Source organism: Grampus griseus (assembly GCF_964374135.1).
Source record: "Grampus griseus genome assembly, chromosome: 2".
Taxonomy (NCBI): Eukaryota; Metazoa; Chordata; class Mammalia; order Artiodactyla; family Delphinidae; genus Grampus; species Grampus griseus.
In genome coordinates, this window is record NC_139018.1 from 37,935,579 (window position 1) to 37,961,262 (window position 25,684).

The following is a 25,684-nucleotide window of genomic DNA, read 5'->3' on the forward strand; positions in this document are numbered from 1 at the left end:
CAGTCTTCCTCCCTCCCTTCCCCCCTCCCCTCGTCGTCGCTGCAGCCGCCGGGTCCGGGGCAAAGAGCAGAGGCGCCGCCCGCCGGGAATGTGAGCGAGGAGCCACCGGCGGAGCCGCAGCGGGGTCGGTGCCGATTTGATGGGACGGGCCCGCGGGGGAGGATCGTGAGGCCGCCGCCGCCGCCGCCGGAGCGCTGAGGTTCAGGTCCGGCCGTGAGGCCTAGAGGCGCCGCTGCCGCGGAACCGGAGGGACGCCGCGCCGGACAGCCGTCGCCCCGGGCTCCCTGCCGCTGTCCGGACCTCCCCTCGCACGCCCCGGTCCCGCCACCCGCCCCCGCTGCGGCCCTCTCTCCCGTCTCCCGCCCCTCCGAAACCACAGATCATCTTCGGATTCTTCTCCAGAAGCTTCAAGGTAACTTCGTCCCTCCAGCACCGCGGCTCGTCTGCTTCCTTTCCTCCTTTCCTGCCTTCTACCCGACCTCCTGGGGAACCTGCGGGGCACCGACCTGGGGAAGGCCTGGCCTGGGCCGGCGAGGGGTGCGATGGGGTGAGGTGCGGGAGAGGGAGCGCCGGTCCCACTTGTCTGATTTATCTGCAAATGCTTCTGATGATGCCTTTCATTCACTCTGCCCTCCACCCCCCTTTTTCTCCACCTTCCGGCATTGGAGGCGTATTCTTGTCCCCCTTTATCCACTGACGGGGGCGGGGGGGAGGAAAGGGGGATTGGTGTAGTGAGAAGGATTCTGTAGCAGCTTATCTTCTCCAGGGCTTGGGGTGGCACGGGGTGGGGTGGGGTGGGTGGGAGCAAACGGAGTATGTGAGCATCCCTACAGACCAACCTTTTCTCTGTCTTTCTCCTCCACCCCAGTACCCGCTTTGGGTTATCCTGTGCCTTGGAAATGCCCCGTGCCCAATGCTTAGAGGATGATAAAGCTTCGGGCGTCCTAGCCCACGGCGAAACCTGTTTCCCCGGGCTTTGTACGGACCCGCTGCTACTGCACGTTCAATTCTGCAGCGCTTTAGGGTTGAGATCCTTGACGTTTATCCTGGACCGCGGGCAAATGATTAAAACAGAATTTGTTTTTGCTACCAGTAAATCATCTTTAGAGATGGGAGATAAAGAATAAAGGAGAGACAAAAAGAGTGGAGGAGGAACAGGATTTATGGAAATCTTGTGTTGTGAGGGTTAAATGTAGTCTAAATAATTCACATACCAGATTGGAAAAGCAGCCCCTAAATTTACAACATACAAATGTGATGTGGAGCTTCTTGCAGATGCAGTTATTATAAATTTTTAAGTCATCTTACTTCTTCTATAATCATTCATGGTTTGCAATTCCTTTTTATCTGTCACATTTTATTTAAGGCTAAATTAGATTGTTAAAAACTTTTTTAAAAAAGAGTACCAAACAGGACTTCAAAATTCCAAACCTCAACATCATATGGTTTTGTTTGTTTTTTGTTTATGTTTTTATTATTTTTACTTTGTCAGAATCCAGCTAATCCAGGTAACTTTTTATTCTCACACGTTCAGGAAAAAACTCCTTAACTCTTTTAGAGGTTAAAAAACACTTATGTTATGTATTGGAATGACAGGTGAGTAATTGCATTTCAGCATTTCCCCCATGTGCGTTATTTCTATTCAAGTCTGCCATTAATCTTCCATGGAGCATGGAGCCTCAGTGCCATAGAAATGATGGCATCTGTTTAAATTGGTGAATGAAACTGAGCTTAATCCTTGTTACTTTTAGGAAATAGCCTTCATTTTAATGATTTGAGAATGTTAAAAAAAATCCCAAATAACTGTTCAGTTCCATTAGTTTGATAGAATGAAAATTAATATTTGATGATGAACTTCAAGGGAACTCAACTTGGTTGTCTAAGTAGGCTGTGAATTTGTTTTTATTTCAACTTTGGTGTACCATTTCATCATAGTTTTGTTTATTAAGCTTTAGTAACTTCAGATGGCTTCATTCAAAAAGAAGACTTCTTTGAAATGATTTTAATTATGCCTTTTATGTGTTCTGTTTAAAGTAACCTAGCTTGTCCTCCTTTGTGGTGTGGTGTAGTTTATCATAGCTAACACAGCACATTGCATTAAAAGTCATGTCTTGGTAGTTGAGAAATTGTAAATTTCACCTGGCTGTGATACAGTGGTGTAGATTCTTGAAGTACCATAAGAGTTTCAACTCTAGAGCCCATTCATAATATTAACTATCTTGGGAAAATGTTTGGATGGAAATTTTGTAGCTGTAGAATAGTTCCTCAGTTACTTCTGGATCTCAAGATGAGAAGAGCTGTGCAGTTATAAAATGAATACATGTTCAAGTATAAATGAACATCTTTTTGTTTGTTTGTTTGTTTGTTTGTTTTGCGGTACGCGGGCCTCTCACTGTTGTGGCCTCTCCCGTTGCGGAGCACAGGCTCCGGACGCGCAGGCTCAGCAGCCATGGCTCACAGGCCTAGCTGCTCCATGGCATGTGGGATCTTCCCAGACCGGGGCACGAACCCATGTCCCCTGCATCGGCAAGTGGACTCTCAACCACTGCGCCACCAGGGAAGCCCTAAATGAACATCTTTAATGCATATCGTAGTGGGAGTAGCACAATGCATTAGCATTACAGTATTGCTTATATAGTACTTATATTCTGTTTTCCACCAAGTTTTTCTGTTTTCCCATTGAACATGTGACTGCTCTTAATTGATTTTATTTGCTTTCTTTTAAACATACTCCCATTTTCAAAAACAGTGTATGGGAATTTTAGAATTTGAGTAACTCACTTGTATGCTTCTACCTCGGGAATGTGTTGATGATACTTCTTTCTTTTCAGTAGGGATATGTCCTCAGCACCAACTACTCCTCCATCAGTGGATAAAGTAGACGGATTTTCTCGGAAGTCCGTCAGAAAAGCCAGACAGAAGAGGTCGCAAAGTTCCTCACAGTTTAGGTCTCAAGGCAAGCCTATTGAGTTAACACCTCTGCCGCTGCTAAAAGGTAAGGCTCATGACCAGGTGATGGATTCCTTTTCAATTGATCTTTTTGTATCTGTATATAATTTTCGTTTTTGTAGAGTTCCATATTTGTTAAAATTCCGTGTTGCAGATTGAAGAGATGGGAGGTTTCTGACATGTTGAAGTTATTGGTGTGTGATACACCCACTCCCCCTTTTAAAGGGTTCAATTTAATATAAATAGCCATGGACAAATGAAAATAAACTTATTATCAGAGAATCTCTCACATTGATAAGTAGAAAAACTGAATGCCACAGAAACTAATGAGGTCTGGGTCTGTGTTTTTCTTATTGTCTTCTGTTGACATTTAGATGTATACATCGTATGCAGTGACAACTACAAATTGTACAGATTTAATCACAGGAGGTAGACCTAGTAGAGGAGATGGTGCCATTAACTTACATATAGAAAATGATGTTTGAAATAATTCATTTTTTAAAATTGAGAAAAAATGGTCAGTAATTGATTACATGCATTTTTGTTTTCAGATAGTACAAATAGAAAAAGTATTTAATGATCATATTGTTTATGGAATTAATGTGAGAACTTTTTTTTCTAAATTAAACCTTTTACCTTTTGTTTGAGTATGTGGGTACTTTTTGTTCCTTTTAATTTTTATCTATTTGCTTTATGTTTATGAACAAGCGTTGTTTGAAATGTATCCGAACATAGCATTTATAGCATGGAGCTATTAGAATCTACCGTTGAAGGTAGAATTTTGTCTGCTGAACACTTAAGAGTGAGGAGAAAGGGGACGTGAACAATACAATACACTTTACTGGCTCAGAGGAAATCAAAAAACTTGGTTGCTAGTTAGTTAGTGAACATTTATGTCTGTAACAATTTGTGAAATCGGAAGGTATTAAAAGAAAAACTGGAGTGTGACTAGAAAAGATCCTCAAAATGTAGCCTAGGATGTTTCAAACTTCTGTTTTTCCCGTATGAACATTTTTTTTAAGGGAGGAAGATTCATAAATGAGATTTCCATGTTTATACTTGAAATTGGTAAACATGAAATGAATACTATTACTGTAAAGATGATATATCTACAGTTAATGAAGATGAGCTCGTATGAGTTTGGGGGGAGAAAATTTTGACTAAAGTTTTTGCTGGTAAAAATGAAAATAGTCTTTATGAGGCTTTGGAAGAAAAATGAAGGAAAAACTCGCTAGGGATAAAAGTAACTGTACTTGAAATACAAAGTTGGGAGGTATATTGGATTCTTTAGTAGTTTATTTAATCTGAAATAGACATGTAATAGCTATTAGCATCTATATCTGGCAACGGATTTTATTCTGAGGAAGCAGTTTAAACTTTCTTAGGGTTAGAACAAATTTAAACTTTGTTATATTAATTTCTTGGGGCCCATGGTAAACATTTCAATTAGAACTTAACTGACCACTCAGAGCCATGATGTTGGTTTTGTGGGTAGTGAAAGAAGCATGCGTGAGAAGAATTTGGCACATGTTTTAATATTTTGTTGTTTCTTATCTCATTTTAAAAAAATTGTAATATATATATAACATAAAATTGACCATTTTACCTATTTTTAAGTGTGCATTAAGCATGGCATTAGGTACATTCACATTGTTGTATGTCCATCACCACCACTCATCTCTAAGGCTTTTCATCTTTCCCAGCTGAAACTCTGTATCCATTAAACACTAACTCCCCATTACCCCTCCCCCTAACCTCTTTGCAACCACTACTGTCTCTGAATTTGACTACTCTAGGTATCTCCTATAGGGGGAATCCTACAATGTTTGTCTCTTTTGTGGTTGGCTTATTTCACTTAGCATAATGTCCTCAAGATTCATCCATGTTGTAGCATGTGTCAGAATTTCTGTCCTTTTTAAGGCTGAATAATATTCCATCGTGTGTGCGTGTGTGTGTGTATGTATATATATGCCATGTATTGTTTATCCATCTGTCAATGGATACATGAGTTCCTTCCACCTTTCAGTGATTGTGAATAACGCTGCTATGAGAACATGGGTGTACAAATATCGTTTTGAGTCCCTGCTTTCACTTGGGTATATACCCAGAAGAATTGCTGGAGCATATGTTTAATTTTTTGAGGAACTGCCATACTGTTTTCCACAGCAGCTGTACCATTTTACATCCCTACCAGCAGAGCCCAAGGCTTCTTCCAATTTCTCCACATTCTCACAGACACTTGTTATTTTCTTTTCCTTTTTTTTTCTTTTCGATAATAGCCATCATAATGTGTATGAAGTAGTATTTCATTGTGATTTTTATTTGCATTTCCCTAGTGATTAGTGACATTGAGTATCTTTTCATGTGCTTTTTGGCCATTTGTATATCCTTTTCTCATATTTTAAGTGGAGTCTGATAGTATTGTAAAATTTCCAAGAATTCTGCTCTCCAAGAATATGGTTTTTGTGAACTTGTATGTTTTGCCAGCATAGGAGCATTGGAGAGCAACAAGATCATATAATACTAGATACATCCACAAGCTTAAATTCCAGACAGACTAAAAGTGATTCTTGTGTAATAAGCACATTCTGGGAAAATATTCCGGGAAGCATTCCATAAATTAGATTTCCATATCTGTAGAATAACAAAGAAGTACAATCATGTATAGACTTTAGAAATGTGTATTTGTTCTTGATTATTATAGTGAATGTAAAGAGTTTGTTGAATAACATTTGTTTTCCTTACAATGGATTGACTTTTATTTGTGTGCCTTCTCACAACTTTAGGAGGTGGTTTATGAAATATAAGGAAAACATAAAAGGAATTTTTTTTTTTACCATTTCCTTAGGAAAAACCAGAGTAAATTATATATGCATGCCAAAGGGTAGTTATTGATTTAATTTTCTATAGAATTGTTTGGACTGAATTGGAAGGTTTAAGATAATTTTATTTGGGGGTGCAGTATAAACTGTAGTTGAATTTTGGGGGTTGCTTTAAAGAGTAAAGAAAAAACATGTCCTTAAGGTCTTTAATTTTAGGTGAGTTTGAAAACAGAAATTGTGTAAACATAGTAATTATGTAGCTCATCTTTTTAATATGTAATTTTTGAAAGCTCAAAAATTAGGTATTCATTAATCACTTGTTTTGTGTGTTTGCCTTATAAGAATGCTTATTATATGCATGGTAATATTTGACTGACTTATAAGTAACACTGCCATTATTTCTTAGCATTTTAAAAGTCTCTTCACTTGCAGCACTGTAACAAACTGAAAGGAAAGTTTCATCTCCTTTGCTCTTTTCCTAATAGGTGGGTTTTTGAAATTTGTATCAATGATGTTATTTTTCTGTAGACAGCAACACCAGCATGTAGTTTTGTGTAAATATATCAGAGTGACCTGGCTTTTCCTACAATTGTGAAATTGCAGGATAGACCTTGACATGTAGACATTTGAGTTTTCTCCATAGAGTACTTCTGAAAATATTTTCAGAAGGTCCTAAAGTTTTTGAGCTTGAAGGACTTTTACTCATTTTCCTGATAAGGGGAATTCAGTAGAGGTTGAGTGCCTTATGTGCTTGATAAGAAAGTAAAGACTTGGATGCTTTCTGGGTGCCTGCACAGCAGGACATAAAGCAAGCTTGGACAGTTACCTAGGTAAGTCGCTGAATAAGGACAAAATAAACACTTAGGCAAATAGACACACACACATTAGTAACAATAGCAATAATAATAATAACTACTAGGGGTAGTCGTATCTGGTTAGGTGGTTTATGTTTTCTACCCACGCCGTATTTCCTTCTCGTTTTAACTTTAAACGATTATGTAAGTTTAGATTTGAGTGAGATGTTTTTGAAAGCTACCACCTCTTTGAAAATGGGATTATAATGAAAGTGGCATCATTGTTGCTAGCCTCACAATTCATCATAAATTTCTAAAGCATTTTGCTCATAGTTTGGACAGTCAGTATCAAACATTCCAAAAACTTTGATGGCTGGAGGTGCTGTTCAGCAGAAACTCTTTGCACCTTGGTGTTGAAACCTTTAGATTGGTAACGTATTTCTGTAACACTAATTCTCTGATGTTTTTTTAACTCTACGCTTACGATTCAGCTTACATTTTTATTTTATAGGGTGACAGTTTGTAAGGACTTGAAAAATTCCAAGTTAAAACTAGTTTGTGTGCTTTTAAAATTATTGGATGGGATAATTCGTCTCTTTCATCTTTATCTGCTTTGTATAGTGTAAAGGAGCATACAGATTGAATTCCCAGTTTTATAATGGACTAGTGCTCTAAACTGTATTTATAATGCGAATGATCTCCTAAGAAATAATGTCCTCGATTTTGGTGTTCACTGTCTTCCTTATAGGTTATGCCGTGGTGTCGCATGGGAGGAAGTACACGGGCTTTGTTGCCTGCAAGAGTCCTGGCTAGCTCACTAGCTGTGTTGCCTGGGGCAAGCGAGTTAGCTTTGGAAAGCTTGGTTTTCTTGTCTGTCAAATGGGGATGATAATAAAAATCAAGAGACGCGGCAGTACCACATTCAATATATTACTAACTGTTGTCATTTAACTGGGATTTCAGAAGTTACAATATGAATAATGTGAAATTATTATGTGACTTTTTGTATTTTCCTAGCAAAAAAGTTGAAACTGGAGATTTCTCTGAAAATTATGAAACAAGAGCATAGTTTTGAGGTCATGAACCTTTTTCAACCCCCCAAATACAAAGAAACAGTGTGCAAATGTGTTGAATTTAGTAGACGTTATTTTAAGCATCTTTACGTGGTGGTTTTTCACCTTCTGCACTGGTATCCTGCCACATTTTTTAGTGTAGTGCTTTTTGACTTATTCGTTTTTTGAATAGATAATACAGTTATATAGTTCAAATTCCAAAAGATACAAAAGGATGTATAATGAAAAATCTTCCTCCCAAGTCGGTTTTCCTAATTAGCTCCCCTTCCCAGAAACAGCTAGTCATAATATACTTGTATTGTAGGTATAGGCATTCTTAAACCCTTGAATGAATTTGAAATGCATTGAGCAGGCTGAAATTATATGCACATTTTGTATGAATTTGTCCATTTTTTAAGTGGGATAATTCCATAGCATTTTTCAAATTCTCAAAGGGGTGTCTGAATCAAAAAAGTTAAGAACCATTGATCTAGTTTGTACCTTAGATTAACGATGTATGTTCTTTTTTTTCTTTCCCATTATAGTTATATATACAAGATATTGAATATAATTCTTTGTAAGACCTTGTGTCATTTATCTATTTTATATATAGTAGTTTGCGTCTGCTAATCCCCAACTCCTGCTTTATCCCCTCTCCCCCCACCCGTCTTCCTCTTTGGTAACCGTAAGTTTGCCTTTTATGTCCGTGAGTCTGTCTCTGTTCTGTAAATAAGTTCATTTGTAGTTGATGTATATTCCTTAGGCAACTAAATTGTAGTGTGAGTGTGTGCGTATGTGTGAATGGTTTTAAAAAAATAATCGTAAGCTTTGCTTTTGAACCAGAAGAACATCTGTAAGTTAATAGGTGTTAACATACAGCTTTGCAGCCTTTGAAGCAATGTGGTAATATATTTCTTTGGGGGAAGAAATTATAAGATCTTGCGCAAAACCAGTATCAAATGACACTGTTATCATGTGCGAAAGATTATACTAGTTGTAGTGAAGAGGCATTTCATTCACTTTTAGGTGAGAATTTTATATATCTATATCTATATCTCCTAATAGTTTGTTTCTGTAGCATAGAGAAAATTCCCATACGAAGTCTCATGTGGGCCAAAATAAATTGAGAGTAAGCGTTCCTGATTCGTGAATCATTTAAAAGTAGGGTAAGCAGCTTGCATTCATATCCGTCCCATCTGAGTGTGATAATTACTGTTTAGTTCTTAACTTAGGGTTCATGGATTTCTCATTGGGGATAGGGTGTGTGCATCGTGGATGGGCTTCAAGTTTCTAAGAACCTCCAAAAATTATATGTAAAATTTCTGTGTAGGTGCATTTGGTTTTTTTTTTTGGAGGATAGAGTTCATTGCTTTCATCAACTTCTCAAAGATTTAGCTCTACCATTCCTGCTCTTTCCCCAGAGTTAAGAGCTTTTGGCTTAGACCAAAAGATTGGGAATTATTATTATTATTGTTTTTCCTGAGTATCATGTTAGCTTTATGTGTGTGCAGATGCATTGGATACTTACCAATAAATATTGTAAGCTTTAAACAGAATTCATCATAAAATGGGTCTCTCCAGGATATAACCCATCCAGGGCATAAAAATGTTAAGGTGCCAAATGAAACCTCTCCTAAGGTGAGGTGGTCCTTGTCTACTTAGAACTTTCTTCTCTTGACTTTGTATCATTCTTCAAGTTTCAGCACAAATGGGACCTTCTTAGGGACCATCCTTCATCACTTTTAAAAATAGTCTCCTTTGACGTTTCTATCACTCTGTTGTTTTTTGCATCATATTTATAATCTGAAATTATTTTATCTTTGTTCACTTGTATGTTATCTGTTTTTCCTCCCCCATGAGAATATAATCTTTGGTGTAGAAACCTTGTTTCTCTTATCTCTAGGGGCTAGATCAGTGCCTCATACATAGTTGGTATTCAATAAGTATTTGTTAGTAAATGAATGAATCTTGTTAGTTGAAAACATCGAGGTTATTAGTAATAGCACTATAGACATTTATTTTTCCTTTCTAAATATTAAATTTTGCCCCCCAAACCCAGGCCATGCAGATTTTATTTTAACTAGTAATTTACACAAATTTTTTTTTTTTTTTTTTTTGCGGTACGCGGGCCTCTCACCGTTGTGGCCTCTCCTGTTGCAGAGCACAGGCTCCAGACGCGCAGGCTCAGCAGCCATGGCTCACGGGCCTAGCCACTCTGTGGCATGTGGGATCTTCCCGGACCGGGGCACGAACCCGTGTCCCCTGCATCGGCAGGTGGACTCTCAATCACTGCGCCACCAGGGAAGCCCTACACAAAATTATAAACTTGTTTAATGAAGACTTTTTATTTTTAAAGGATCAAATTGCTGAGTGTTCACTTAAAAAGCTGAGAGTGTTTTTCTTCTTTGGTAATTCTGCATGTTTCAGGTTAAAAACAGAAGTGACATCTTGTGGAGAGAGGATGGAGTGGATTTTATGTATGACAGACATTCCTTTTACTTAGGAGATTCATCACTTTCATTTTGTAGAAGTTAAGATATTAAGTATAGTGAAATTTCTTTTTTCTGCTGGTGTTTGGGGACTGAATTACAGGCTGATCAGATCACCAGGCTTTCTTTCTTTATATAGTTTAAGAGAGAATAGCATATCTGATATTATAATGGACTTTCAGAGCAGTGTTTTATGGTCAAATTTTCTCTTGTCTTTAAAACTTTTATAATAATGGAAGCTCTTAATATTAACTAGATTTTGTAGTGCTTGAAAAAAAACAGTAAAGTTTCTAGATATTACAAAACGGCTAACTAAAGTAGTTCTTCGGTTTGTTTGTCAGTAATGACATTCTCTTTTACCACTTAAAAATATTTTTCTACCTTTTGTATTGTAAGATTTCATAAAAACAAAACAGGGATCTTATTTTTATATTATAGTAGAATTATGCATAAAGGAACTTATTAATTAAACAGTATAATATTAGTATATTATTACCTAGTAACAGTATATACCTAATATATGTAACATATTACCTGAGGGAGGCAGGTGGCCTCTCTGAGGTAAGAATGGAGGCTCTGGGGTAACACACACGTAGGTTCGAATTCTAGGTCCACTCACAGACATGTGACTTCCAAGCACTGGTTTTTTAATCTCCAAAACTGGGAGAGGAACCCACTTCGTAAGGTCAGATTAAGTGCCATCAAGCAGGTAACATTTAGCTCAGTGCTGACGATGTTGTAGGAGTTGAAGAATATTAACTATTATAATTATAGGAAGAACTGTGTAGTGTAAAATGTATGCCAGTGTTTCAGTTGATTATTTCTTTAATACATTACATGAATTATTTACACTTAAGGAAGAAAAATATGGAGTATGTGGAGCTGTGAGAATTAGACTTTTAAAGCAAAAAGGAGAACTGCTTCTTGTGGAACAATCTCAGCATTACTGTTTAGTCAACATTAGTTTGAAACTGACTTCTCATTTCAGGAATAAGAACTTAAGGTGGCTAATGTGATTATTTTCAAGGGAAATTCCATTTGTGGAGAGTTAACCAGGAGAAATTATTGTTAGGTAAACTCATTTTGGAAGTTGTCTAGTAGGACAGGATCTGCAAACTTGTTGTGATTGCTTACTCCTGTCAGTAAAAATAATGTATATTTCTGTTTATATGTTGCACACATGTGCTATTATACGAATATATAATGCATGTTAAGAATATACACAGACATAGAAAGTTAAAAAGGATGATACTGGAAAATAAAGTGTGTAGATGTTCTTAATACTTAATTTTTTTACCTCCTTTTCCCTTGCTCACCTCCCAGCACATTCACTAACCCTAACACATCTTTGTTTTGACATTTTGCTTCATAGAGAGAACCTTCTCTTCAGGTTTTGAGCCTCGTTAATTTTGTAGCATTTTGTTTTGAGCCAGAAAGAGTTGACATTGGAGCCAGATGTGGAGAGTGAATGAGAAAACTTCTTTCTTTATCTTATTGAGGTTTTTGTCTAGGCTTTTGAATTTATTGCACCTTAAAGAAACAAAATCTGAATTGAGGATTTTGCCAGTTTAAGGAGTATCATAGAAGGTTCTTTGTCAAGGGCTCTTATTTTGCTGTTGATGGGTGGGTTTCAGAGTGTCCTTAACCCTCTTGAAATTCCAGGCAGTTTTTGTGTCTCTGTGCAGATTGACATTTTTTTTGGGCAGAGGGTTTAGAGCTTTCATCAGATTCTCAAAGGAGTTCCCCTAAGGGCTAGCAACCATTGCCTTGGGTGGTAGGTGTCAGTTTCCTCACTCAGAGCAGAGAGAGAGAATTTGTCATATAATTCCTTTCTGTAGAAGGGAGATCTCATGTCAAGAGGTTTCTCCTGCATGTGTTTTCTGATTTTTAATTCTTTTTTTTTTGATTTTTAATTCTTTTTGATACCAAACAGAACTTTAAAAGGTATTTGAGGGTAGAAGTTACTACATGACCCCAGTGTGGTTGTTTGGAAATTTTTGATCAGTGTCATTTGAAAAATTAAGCTGCTTGAATAGAACTACCATTGGTAAAATTGAGAGTGCCTGTAAAATAGCGTTTTCTCTGGAACAGCTGTGGACCTGGAAGAAGTCGGGAGGAGAAACTCAGGTTCTCTTTGCTGGTGAAGAAATAAGTTAGTAACCAGTGAAGGAGAAGAGAAGCAGTATCTCTTGGTCCTGCTGTGTGCCAGGTGAGGTACCACATGGTGTCACATTGAAGCTTCCCAACAACACCAAGAACAAGGGATGTTTGCTGTTGACTGCGGGTGGAGAGAGCCTGAGTTGGGACCCCAGTTCCATCCGGTTCCAAAGCCAGGGCCTTTTCCATTATGTGCATTAGTGGTGGATGAACACAGGTGAGCACTGGAGCTAACAGCCTGCTTGTTCATGCTGTGCTGGGATGATTTATTACGTGAATCATCTTACTACCTCTTGTAAGAACCCTGAAAATTGTGAGGAGACTGAGGTGACGAGAAAGAGAAGTGGAGAATAGAAGCGGGGGGAGCAGCCAGGCTGGCAGTGGCACTGTGGGTGGTGGATGGTGACAGGGAAGAGTTGAGGAAGAGCAGCAGGCCTCACAGACTCAGCTCCTTGGAAAGGCCAAGGCAGTGCCACCAAGAGGCAGACAGGAAGGACAGCCAGCACCTCACGTTGGCAGGGAGGGGGAGATGCCTCTCTGGACCCCTGTGGGACACAAATGCTGTCACCATAAAGGCGGGAGAGTTAGAGTTTGGTAAACAGGTAGCATTCTGGCAGTGGTATTTTTTACCATCATCTTCCCATCTTTGGGAACTAGCATATTGTAGGAAAGGATATGGGTTCAAGCCTGGGTGATAATTCCACGTCTGTGATTTGAGATCAGGTATTTAACCTCTTTGGAGCTTCAGTTTCCACTTTTGTAAAATGGGACTCATACATCCCAAGGTGGTTGTGAGGAGTGAGATAATGTGGGTAAACTGCTAATGTGTCGTCGGTGGCCTAATAAATATTCCTTCCCTTGTTTGTCTGTTTGCCATTGATCTTTCTTTGAGTCACTCCTGTGGGCCTGCATCGTGTTTCAGAATACACAGTGTTGTGAGGGAAGGGGTCTGGCAAAAGTTCCTCCATTTATGTAGGCACCATGAAGGACTTTCATCTTAAGGTGAGGTTACATTTTATGTAATTAACCTGCCGTTGCTAGTGCCTGGAACACTGTTCAAAGTCAAACGTTAAAACATTAAAAAGAACGTGGAGAAAATTGGGACTTGCCACCATTTCAGGAAAAGTACTGTCTTCTAACAAGGAAGATGAAGGCTTTGGAATTAGCCTTTCACCAAAGCAAGCCCAGAAGACAATATCTGGGAATGGAGGGGTTGCGCCTTTGCCATACCTAATAAGGATATACAGTGAGAGTTCAGAGCGGTTTCAGGCTCCAGAGGACCTCTCATACATTCTTATATTAGCAGTTTGGAAATCACAGCTACATTGTACCTTCCACATTATAGGCATGTACCACTTTTCTTTTTGAATGAGTATTTTGAATTCAGGGACATTTGTAGCAAAAATGAAGCTTCTTTTGCGGGTCAGAAGGCTATTTCAACCTTTGACTCATCAAGTTAACTTTTCAGAAAGATATAGTGATGAATCAGAAGAATTGGTGTTTTTCCCTAATTTGTGAGCAAAAGTCAAAATGACTTGAAAGCAGTTTGATACAAGGGACTTTCTAAAAAGTAAAAGGATGTTTCAGTACTCTCTGTTCTGCCTTGTCTTCCATGCATTCATCTGTGTTTGCCTCTTCAACTACATCTACAAGTGGTATAACTAACTGGTGTTTTTAACGATACCTAAGCATTTAGAAATAAAGTTCACTTCACTTTAAGAAAGCTTAAAGATATTTTAATCAATAACAGTTAAGATGAAGTTCTAAAACTTAGTTCCTTCAACTTGGGATGTGGCTGGTTCTTGGAGGCTTATAAGTTTTTAGCTATGAGGAACCTTGATGTAACCTTTGGCTGCTGAGAACACCTTGTGCTTTACTATCTAGAGTTAGTTATTTCCTAAAGATTTTGGATAGAGCTATACTTTATTGTGTTTAGATTTACATTTTGACATTGTAAAAGGCATTTCAACTAATGGAATTTGTTTAGGCATTTCTGGTTTAGTGGTATGTTCTAGAAATGGTATATACTTTAAAATACCCTTGGGCTTAGGAGTGGTAGACCCTATACTCCTACTCTTGAATTATGGTGAGACTCGAATGAAATAAATGGTGTGCTAGTATTTTTCAAAGTATATATGAAGCAAATAGCTATGAAAGGAGTCTGCATATGACCTGGCTAAATCAGTCACATCCAAAGGCCTTAAATTCTCATTTTTGAAATTTTTCTGTGGGCTCTGTAATTCAGTTCATTCATTCATTCATCAGATTTCTACTGTGTGGTGTGATGTACTAGGCACTGTCCTGGGAACACAGTGATGAGCAAAACAAGAAGATTGATGAGGTACTTCTGAAAAGGCCATTGTAGCTGGAGGTCAGAGACTGATGGAACTATTTAGGTCATTGGGCCAAATCATCCAGGCTGGGTTAAAGTTTGTCCTTGACTCTGAGGGCATTTGTACATAGCCGTAAATATACAACGACAGAGTATATAAATCACCCACAAACCTCCTACCTAGTCATGAGTATTTTTCCCTCATGTTTATATATTCTTGTGTTATGCTTTAAAAAAATTTTGTTATGTGTAATGATTAATACCATTTAAATTACTTTGAGATAGTCTTATTATTGGAGTTGGAATTTTAAAAAGTTCTTTTTTCTTGTTGTCATCTTATGATACTGGGGTTTCTTTGAAAACAAATTGCTTAATCATTGCTTGCTTTTTGAAAATTATTACCAATGTACTTTCACACTATAAACATGAAATGTACAAACTGTAAAAAAAAGGTATCAAGTCCTTTAAAAACTAAATAAAATCCATCTGTAGGTCCAGCTACATACTCTGTACATGGCACTGTGTTATTAAAGTGCATGATCTTAAGTTTTCATGTGTTTTAATTCACTGTTTTATGAACTGCTGCTTGGAATAGTGGGGAACATAATAGATTAGATTTAATTCATTAACAGAAGAAAGGTTTAGAAAGATCAGAGCTAGCATTATTGTCAGCACCACTTAAAGGTCATTAAATGAGAATGCAGGCAACAGTAAAACCAGTTAGGCAAAGCAATTAACATTAGTAAGTGTTATGGTTACTGCAAAGATTGAGAAAAATAAATAATTGAAAGTATTTTAAATCTGACAAATTGAATGAAGTTAAAAATCGAATCCACCTACTTGTCATTTGCTAATTTAAAATTTTCCTGAGCTATTATGATTTAAATTATTGAGTGTTATCTGTGCTGCATTCTGTAGGTGGTGAAAATTGAGCGGAGTGAGTGCTTTTCAGTACCAGTGCTTGAAGCAGAACTGAATTTGTGATGGTGTACATAAGGAAAAAGCATCATCTGTGATTATCTCAGACTGTGACTTGTGGGGAAATCCAGCAAAATAAGTAAAAGAACTGTAGAGTCTGGAGTTTTTGACAGTCAGGGCTTAAAGAACCACTCTTGTACCTTAGTGGTTAATGAATTTCAAAATGATTTTAGAATCAATGTACACACCTCTAAGTGCAAATCTATATTTAATATTAATATACTCTTGGTAAAATTATATTTTTTTACAGTTTTACTTAATGGAATGTTTTATTTTCTGTGTTAAAGTAGGTAGGACACTTTACCCACATACATTTCCTGGCTAGAAAGATATCCTTTTTTTATTTTGTACTGTCTTTTAAGAGAATAATTTTACATCATAGTTAATGATTTATACTCATTTCTCCATAAATGCAAGGATAATTAAGTAGTTATTTGCCTCTTTCTTGGTGAGAAAGTTGTGATGTTTTGCTTGACTCATTTGGAAATGATGAGAGATCAAGAACTTCTCCACAGGGTGGTTTTGAGGATTGAATGCGTTAATATAACTAATGCTCAGAGCAGGGCCCAGATCATGGCAAGTATTATATAAATGTTAGCTATCTTTGTCATTGTTGTTACTGTTATTATCATTTATTTATAAATACTACTTAATTGTTTGTATCTTAAGGCTTGGGTTTCAAGTGGATCCTGTAAAGATCTATTTTTGTATACTATGTTTGGGAAATGGGTGTTTTGATTTTTAAAATCTATTTAGTCTACACATAGACAAAATTGTTTAAGTAAAACAGTATAGCACTATGTATTACATTTGCTAATGGACTTGAGAGAACATTTAAAATGAATTTTTGAGTGAAGTAACATTTGGAAGCTGTCAAAAAAAAAATTACTGAACCCAAGGGCTAGTCTAGCCAAGAGTGAGCTGCATTGCGTTATGTTCACCTAGAGCATTGCGTTCACCTGTCTTCCCCAGCTGGTGCTTTGCGGGGAGAGTGGGTTGGGGAGTTGCATGTGTGTGATGACACTGAATGAACATTGTCACTGTGAAACATTAGGAGGGACCGTAGGTGGTTGCTAAATGGAGTTAAGATGTTGTTGGATGCCACCTGGACAGATAGGGAAATAGCTATCAACCTAACATCTTTCATTTAGTGGGAACACTGAAAAATTGTAAAACAAAACAAAACACCAATCTCCACCCCCCCAGCCCACCCCAATCTAAAGAGTTTGCTAGGAGTTTTGCAAAAGTATCTTTGGAACAAGTGGCTTAGAATATGAGTTTCAAGTGTATTAGAAGTTTTTCTTCACCTGTGAGTTTTTGCCTAAAGCTATTTTTATGAACTGAGATTATGGATTTGTTGTGCATGTGTAATTCTGATTAGCAGTGAAACCTGTATTTAGTCTTTATTCAGGCCTAGACCTAGAAAGTTTTCTTTTTCCCCCATGGGAAGTTGAGGTTATTACAATGTCCAAAGCACTCTTTTCTCAAACTTAACTCAAGATAATGAGTATTCTCATTGATATGTCTTCAGTTTCTGTTGAGAAATAATGAATTCAAATAAAATAAGTGACCGTGAATTGAAAATATTCATAAAAGCAGAGTGTACATACATTTGAAGTAGGTATATAATGAGGGAACCAAGGCTCCAAGAAATCACTGGCAGTTCAAAGTTGAATTGGAATGTTAATCAGAAAAGAACTCTCTCTTCCAAGTTACCTATCTCCTTGAGCCGGTAGATGCTGCTGTTTCTGTTCGACTTTGAATTTTTACTTTTTATCTAAAGATTTAAAATAAAGACTCAAAGACTGAAGACAAGAAAGCTTCAGTCAAGGCAAGGCACCTTATGTGTGTCCCATACTCTGCTGAAGCCTGAGACACTTCCCAGACTTTTTTCCCCATCTGTTTAGAAATTTTTTTAAAACAAAATTTCAACATTTGTTTTTCGTTCTCTGTTTCTCTTGCTTAGTTTTTTTCTTCAGGTGGGTTTACTTCAGGCCATATTGAGCTATGGCCAGGTCAGAAGTACAGAGGTAGCATGGGAAGCTAGGGAGACTGATGATTAAGACACAAAGATGTTGCATGTCTAGCAAGGTAGAGTTAATGGAAAGAGGATAGATTTGTGAGCCAGCAGCCAAAAGTCTTGGAATTCCAGTCAGTTTTCTTTGCAAACTGGGTGACTTTGGACAAATGACCTTCTCAGAGCCTCAGTCTACTCATCTGTAAAGTGATAATATCTGCCTTGCGGGATTAGTTTGAGAGGCCATGTCTGTGATATGTCTAGACCAGTACCTCATACATGGTAGACACTTGGTAATTGACACTCGTCATGATATTTCCATCCTTGGGGTCAGGGCCCATGTCCATTTATGATTGTATTCCCATTGTCTAGGATAGTGCCCGCCCCCCACATCTTCCCTGCTCATTGAGTACCTGTTGAGTGAAGCCATCCTTCAGGTAGGAAAGGAATTCTTTATGTATGTAAAGCAGTGCTGACTCATTCCTTTTTGTTTTCTGATTTGTATCTTAAATATTCTTTTAACAAATGTATATATCAGTATGTATTTTAATGTGTAATGTAGTTGTCTAATAAACTGAGCATAGCTTTAAAGACAAATGTTTATGTAAGTTAACCTTAAAAATGCATTCCAGTATACATTAGGTGCAAACAAATCCTGTTTGATTCCACTTATACGAGGTACCTAGAATAGTCAAATTCACAGAGTCAGAAAGTACATTGGTAGATGCCAGGGGCAGGGGTGGGGGTGGGGGGTAGGAAGAGGGAATGGGGAGTTAGTGTTTAGTGGGGACAGAGTTTCAGTTTAGGAAGGTAGAAAATTTGGGAGATGGATGATGGTGAGAGTTGCACCACAATGTGAATGTACTTAGTGCCACTGAACTGTACAGTTAAATATGGTTTAAAATCCTATGTTTTATATTATGTGACTTTTACCACAATAAAAAAAACAAACAAGACAAATGTTTATGATTATGGCCCACTCTGGTTAGCTGGAAAGGTGCTGCTTTGGACAGAGCACAGTCTCTGAAAGGATTATCAAAAGTTGCTAAGTGCTGGACTTCGCTGGTGGCGCAGTGGTTAAGAATCCACCTGCCAATGCAGGGGACACAGGTTCGAGCCCTGGTCCGGGAAGATACCACATGCCGCGGAGCAACTAAGCCCGTGCGCCACAACTACTGAGCCTGCGCTCTGGAGTCCGTGTGCCACAGCTACTGAAGCTCGCGTGCCTAGAGCCCGTGCTCCGCAACAGGAGAAGCCACCGCAATGAGAAGCCCGCGCACCACAAAGAAGAGTAGCCCCTTCTCGCCGCAACTAGAGAAAGCTCACACGCAGCAATGAAGACCCAACACAGCCGTAAATAAATAAATAAATCTATATTAAAAAAAATGTTGCCAAGTGCTTTGAAAGGCTTCCTCTTCTGGTTTTATCTTTGGTCTCTGCAGCTGTGATTGAGAGCTGGCTGTGACATGGAGTGAGTGTTTATAGAATGAATGAATATGGTGGTCATTAAGATATCAAAATTTCGTGGGGTCTTCACTGGGTGATTTTTATTTGATCAGCTTTGAAAAGCAGAAATAGTATGCAAACATTAAATGAATTTTAGTACCTCCTTGACAGTAAAACCAACTCAGTTTCCTGTCACATCTCGGGTTTGGACCAAACAGATTTGCTGGTTCACGGTAATTGCTGCTGACACTAACCTGGCACTTTGCTGCTCTCCTTAAAATACACCATAGAGAAGTTTCCCCTGAGCTAGAACCTAGGACCTGAAAAGCATCACGTTTGTATAGTCTCCTCTGGATGGGGGATGTTTGAGTGAAAGAGTGAGCTGTGGGAGAGAATGTGGATGTTCTAGTCTTTTCTCTCACTTTGGCCCCTCTTGCCTTGTAGGGATTTATGTCAGCTCAGACACACCCGTTCTGGCTCACCATGATTAATGAGAGAGAAGTGCTGTAAAAGTTACTACCCTGGTGCTCTGTGTAGTTTCTCTTTCCTCTTAGGTGGACTTTTTTCTTCACCCAGTCTGTCTTTACTTTTGTTTGGTGTGTGTTCAGGAAATCTAAAAAGACTTATTTTAATTCTAGCCTTAAGCAAACATAATTAAAAAGGAAAAGTTTCTGTTGGCTGTTGCAGGAGGCCCTCCCTGCTTCTACCCCCTGCCTCCCACCCCCTATATATTTTTTTAATACTCAGGAAGAAGTGAATTTTAGGTTATTCATGTTTCTATCCCTTCATTAGTGAGTATAATTAAGAGGTGCAAGGATTTGATGTGGCTTGCTAAAGTTTTAAGTAACATGAGAAGCACACTTCATGGTTCATATTTTTGAAAATCCGTACAGTATTTGGGAAGATTTTCTTTTACTAGAAACCTCATTTTCTGGGCTCTTCATTTTGCTATGCATACTTTGATAAGACTCAATCTATCTGTCCTTGTCCTTTGTACTTGAAAGGAGATGCAGTGTATATTCTGAATAGACCAGTCTATGACCCTGGGAGGCCTTTCTTTGGTGAGCATAGCTTCAGATACGGAGGTAATCAGGATCTGTCACCCAGAATTTCCTTTCTTCCCGAAGCCCCATTTCCAAACGTCAAACATAAACTAAGCCCCTAAACTCTGGCAAGCTCTTTCATTTAACCATCTAAACAGGTTCTGTTTCAGTTCTAAAAAAGGTGATTTGCCCTCACCCATTAAATACTTAGGTTTCAATTTTTTTTTTTTTTTTTTTTTTTTTTTTTTGCGGTACGCGGGCCTCTCACTGTTGTGGCCTCTCCCTTTGCGGAGCACAGGCTCCGGACGCGCAGGCTCAGCAGCCGTGGCTCACGGGCCCAGCCGTTTCGCGGCATGTGGGATCTTCCCAGATCAGGGCACGAACCCGTGTCCCCTGCATCGTCAGGCGGACTCTCAACCACTGCGCCACCAGGGAAGCCCAGGTTTCAAATTTTTAAGAAAATATTTTGTGAGGGAGAGTGGACTGTTAACATTGATTATCTTTGGGGAAATAGGAATGGAGGTTTTCACTTTCTACCGTGACATTTAAAAAAAATTAAAAAACAGAACAGGGCTTCCCTGGTGGCGCAGTGGTTGAGAGTCTGCCTGCCGATGCAGGGACACAGGTTCGTGCCCTGGTCCGGGAAGATCCCACATGTTGCGGAGCGGCTGGGCCCGTGAGCCATGGCCGCCGAGCCTGCGCGTCCGGATCCTGTGCTCCGCAACGGGAGAGGCCACAGCAGTGAGTGGCCCGCGTACCGCAAAAAAACAAAACAAAACAAAACAAAACCAGAACAGTAGTCCTGTGTCTGTTTTCCAAACTAGTGAAAGTAAGCAAACTAGTGGGAATAAAATGATCCATTTAACATTGGTGATCATTAGATTAAGCCTCAGTTGTAATGTGAGAAAATATATTCAGGAGTCTTTCCATACAGCATAAATGTTTATACTGAAGGTAATTAATAATCGAAAGTATTATTGATGTATGTATGTCTGTCCTTCCATCCTTCCATCCTCCATCCACCCATCATCCATCTACCCATCTGTCTGTATCAGTCAAGGAACTGTGACCTCAACTTGTGATCTCTTTAATATAGTTGGTTTCTTTTCTATAAGGAAAGAGCTTTAATTGCTCATCTATCTGGATAACCTTGAAAAAACATTATTTTTAACGTTTAGAAGGAGGGTAAAGTACTTGGTAATTTTCAGAAATGTTGTGTAGGACATTGAAAAGGTAAATTCTATCCGTGTGAAATCCTTTATTCTCACAGTTTTCTGAAATTCTTATCTTGGTGATTTTATTTCACAAAGAACTCAGCTCCCTGGCTGTCATACACCACACTTTAATGAGCTATACAGTAATTTGTGACTTGTGTTCTCTCCTTTTCTAATCAGCTTATCATCTGATCAACATCATGCCCATTCTGTTACCAGCCTGGTGCTGTTTGTCAACCCCTCTTTTTTTTTTTTTTTTTGTGGTACGCGGGCCTCTCACTGCTGTGGCCTCTCCCGTTGCGGAGCACAGGCTCCGGACGCGCAGGCTCAGTGGCCATGGCTCACGGGCCCAGCCGCTCCGCGGCATGTGGGATCTTCCCGGACCGGGGCACGAACCCGTGTCCCCTGCATCGGCAGGCGGACTCTCAACCACTGCACCACCAGGGAAGCCCCCATCATACCCATTCTGTATCAATTTACTTTAGAATTGAAATTTTCTTTTTGTGTAATGCCATTAGAGAAACCAAGAGAGCTTAGTGGTTTGTTTTCGATTTGCGGGGGGGGGGGGGGGTAAAAAGATATTGAATCAGCTTTTGCTGTTTAATAAACCATTCCAAAACTTGGTGGCTCAAAACACAGCCCGTTATTTAGCTCACCATTCTGTGGTTTGGCCGCTGGGGCTGGGTTCCGCGACGTGATGGTCCTGGCTTCTGCTGGGCTCACTCTTGCACCTGCAGTCAGCTGGCGCATAATGGAATCTTTCACATATCAGATGGTTGGCTGACCGTTGATTGGCTGTGGCTACAGGGGTGTCTGGGCTGTGTGAGTCTCAACATTTGGCAGATTAGCCTGGTTTTCTTTACGTGGTAAGTTGCGGGGTTCTGTGAAGCAGTGAGGGAGGGCAAGCTTTAAGGCTTAAGTACTTTTCAGATCTCTTGCGTTATGTTTGCTGTTATCCCACTGGCCACAGCAAGTTACAAGGGAGCTGAACTCCCAAGGGTGGAGAAAGACTCCACCCCTTTGTGGGAGGAGCTGTAAAATTATACTGCGATGTCATGAATACAAGGAGGAAAAGAATTTGAGGCCATTTTTGCAGTCTGCCACAGATATTCTGAGGACTTCAGATCTTGGTTCAGTGGATATTGTCTCCCTTTTGAAATACACGTAGAATCTACCGCCACCTTTCGCTTCTGGTGCTACCTCTTAGTTCAGTCCGTGATCACCTTTTGCCTCCTTACAGGTCCCTTGCTTCCACCCTTGCCCCCTGTGCTCTACACAGCAGCCAGAGCAAACTTTTCGAATAAAAGTCAGATCATGTTCAAAACCTTCCATTCACCTCCTATCTCTTTCAGAATAAAATTTAAATTCCTTACTAAGGCTGCAATACTACACGATACAGCCGTTTCTCTGACCTCATCTTACGTCACTCTTCTCCTCACTCATCCTATCCTATCCAGCTACACTTCCCTTCTGGCTGTTTCTCAGATACACTAAACGTGCTCCTGTCTCAAGGCTTTGCATTTGCTGTTTTGTCTGCCAGATATCCTGCATGGCTCCCTCCTTCACTTCTTTTAGGTTTCTTTTATGTGTCACCTTCTCAGAGAGGCCTTCACTGGTATCCCTACGTATAATAACAGTCTTTCCTACCAATCTCTGGCTGGCTTTATTTTACTCCCTAGCACTTACCACCACCTGACGTGTTTTTCTCTCTCCTCCAGTTAGAACGTAAGCTCCTTGAGGGCTGCAACTGAGTGTTTATCCACAGTGACTAGAACAGTGCCTGGTGCAGGGTATATGCACCCTGAGCCTCAGTGGAATGACTGTTAAGTGAAATTCATCACCTGGTCTCAGTGGGCTCTTCCCTAGAGCTGGTGATACTTGTGTCCTATCATTGCTGGGCTAGAGGCAACGTCTCTCCTCCCCTTGCCCAGTGCTCAGCTGGACTGGTGTAATGATATTTAATGAAGTTTTTATCCTATTTCCCTTAGAAATTTTTAAACAATTTAGAGTTACTGGTTTTTGGATCATTTTTCTTTATAAATGTCTATCTTCATGGACTCAGAAATGTAATTATTTTATCCTGATGGCTTAGGTAAATACATAAATACTTATTTATGTTTTTTTGCAGAGGGTGGCACACAGCAAACTCTCTGGGCTAGACGTGGAGGCTCAGTTGTTGTGGTGTTAATACCTTCTTCTTGTACTCTTGAAATTCCTTCAGTCCCCAAGCCCCTTTTTCTTAGGCCTGTATACCAAATTCAGGTCCTACTGGGCTAGGCTTCCCTTGAGCTTTAGCTAACCCAGGCATAGGGTTGCTGTCCTTCAGGTGTAATTTGTCTCTCAAATGGCTTTGCTGTAGCTGCCTCTCAGGCCTTGAATCTGAATTGTTAGTCCACAGGAGTTTACCATCTGCAGGTATGTGTTTGTAACATAGAGTCAAACCTCTAATTTGGAATAATGAGATGGGACGGGAATGAGTAGGAGGAAGGGCAGTCTGGCTTAGTGAAGCCTCCAAATCACAGAATACTTGAAGACAATTATATGATTTTTAAATTATAATGTATATTATAGACTAATATGTAACTGAGACATAATGAGCTGTGCGAGCAGCAGTATGGAAATATTCACAATTCACAAGAGGCCTACAGAATAAGCTAAGAATGGTAAGCAGCAACGTCTTTGTGAGGGTTATTTGACTCAGAATTTGAAGGCTAATCCAAAGAACCTGAAGAATCATAAATTTCCTGAAAGCTTTGATTTGAAAAAGTTACTGATTTTTGTATAGAGCGTTCCCAATTAGTGAAGACCTGAAAGTATGCAGGTACAGATGGACTTGTACTTGATCATAATCACATTCTTCAAGTTTAAAGTGGAAATTTGGAAGAGAAGGAGCTGTGACAGGTGGTCTCACTGCCTCAACTTCCTTCCTTGGAAGTTCAGGTAATCCTCTGTGGAAACATCTTCTCCCATCCTAGAAAGTGGGTGGATATGTATTAATTTCTGTTGCCCCAAAGCTGGTTGAGTTAGGAAGTTGGAAAGCAAAACAAGAGGAATTTAAAAATAATTTAGTGGAAAGAGAGTGCTCATAAATGGCAGCAGGGACTGGGGGACTGTTCTGGTCTCTGGCTTCTTTTTTTTTTTTTTTTTTTTTGTGGTATGCGGGCCTCTCACTGTTGTGGCCTCTCCCATTGCAGCGCACAGGCTCCGGACGCACAGGCTCAGCGGCCATGGCTCACGGGCCCAGCCGCTCCGCGGCATGTGGGATCTTCCCGGACCAGGGCACGAACCCATGTCCCCTGCATTAGCAGGCGGACTTTCAACCACTGCGCCACCAGGGAAGCCCATGGTCTCTGGCTTCTTATGATGGTATGGACAGGGTTAAGAACATGCACTTTGGAGACAGGCTAAGGTTTTAGTCCAGATTTTGCCATTTACTGTTTGAGTGATCTTAAATTATTGAACCTCTCTACATCTCAGTTTCCTTTGTCATAACGGGGATGCTGATAGAACCTATATTTTAGATTTTTTGTAAGGAATAAGTGAGGTTAATGTATGCAAAAGGCTTAGTACTAGAAAAGGCACATAATATATACTCAGGAAATGTTAGCTAATATATAGAGAAGGCACACTTTTTCAAGAATTCAGAAAAATTACGGTACCAGAAGGGCTTAAAAATGGGCACGAGGACACAGTCTTTTGTGACGTTTTGGCCCCTATGAAAATATTGAATATGTGCAGTTAGTTTGTGAGAGGGACAGAGCGAGCGGTGACAGGGAGAGGGAAGGGGTTGTCATAGCATTCACAAGGCCTGCAGCTGGGGTGGGTAGCCAGTGGTTTAGCAAGGAATGGGCAGGGACTTTGACGTGTGCAAAGTGGCTCCATAGAGAGGAGTGTGAGGTTGTGTGAGGAGAGAAAAGCATATGTGTGGTAGTGGGGGCAGAGAGCTACCGGGGCAGGAGGAGAGCACTGGTGTGTATAGGAGTGTGTTGGGGACCGGGTGGGAGGGCAGGGAGTGGAGTAAGGACTTGCAGGCTTCAATCTGGCAATTACATTTGATGGCAAAGGCATTTAGGAGCCATTCAAGCTAGGCGTCTACAAGGAGGGATGATATAAACTAAGGCTCTCCTGTTGGTATAAGATGGATCAGTAGGGTAATGCTCAAATTTATCCACTGAGGTGCCTCTAGGCATAAGAGAATTGCCCTGCCACAATCCTGCAATTTCTTTGAAGTCTTTTTTTTTACTTTACAAATTCAGAGATTTTTGCATTCCATAATATATTAGCTTCTTTTCATTCTAAAAATTGGTGTTTTTAGTAAAGTTTATGGCTCCAGGGAGATGTGCCATGTTTATCCTATGGCTTCTAGAAGACACTCGCGCTGCCCTCCTTGG

General features: G+C 39.6%; 1 protein-coding gene across 3 annotated transcripts in view; it reads left to right on the top strand.

The window, feature by feature from the left end:
• Positions 1 to 232: 232 nt before the first annotated feature.
• Positions 233 to 25,684, top strand: part of PPP2R5E (protein phosphatase 2 regulatory subunit B'epsilon) — a 147,555-nt gene continuing 122,103 nt past the window's right edge. The window contains exons 1-2 of one of the 3 annotated variants that reach the window (XM_082647644.1): positions 233 to 412; positions 2,832 to 2,995. In XM_082647644.1, coding sequence (XP_082503770.1) covers positions 2,839 to 2,995 — 157 coding nt within the window. In that variant the 5' untranslated portion in view covers positions 233 to 412; positions 2,832 to 2,838. The remainder of the gene's footprint in view (positions 413 to 2,831; positions 2,996 to 25,684) is intronic. The other 2 variants (XM_082647643.1, XM_082647642.1) reach the window with 2 other exon arrangements.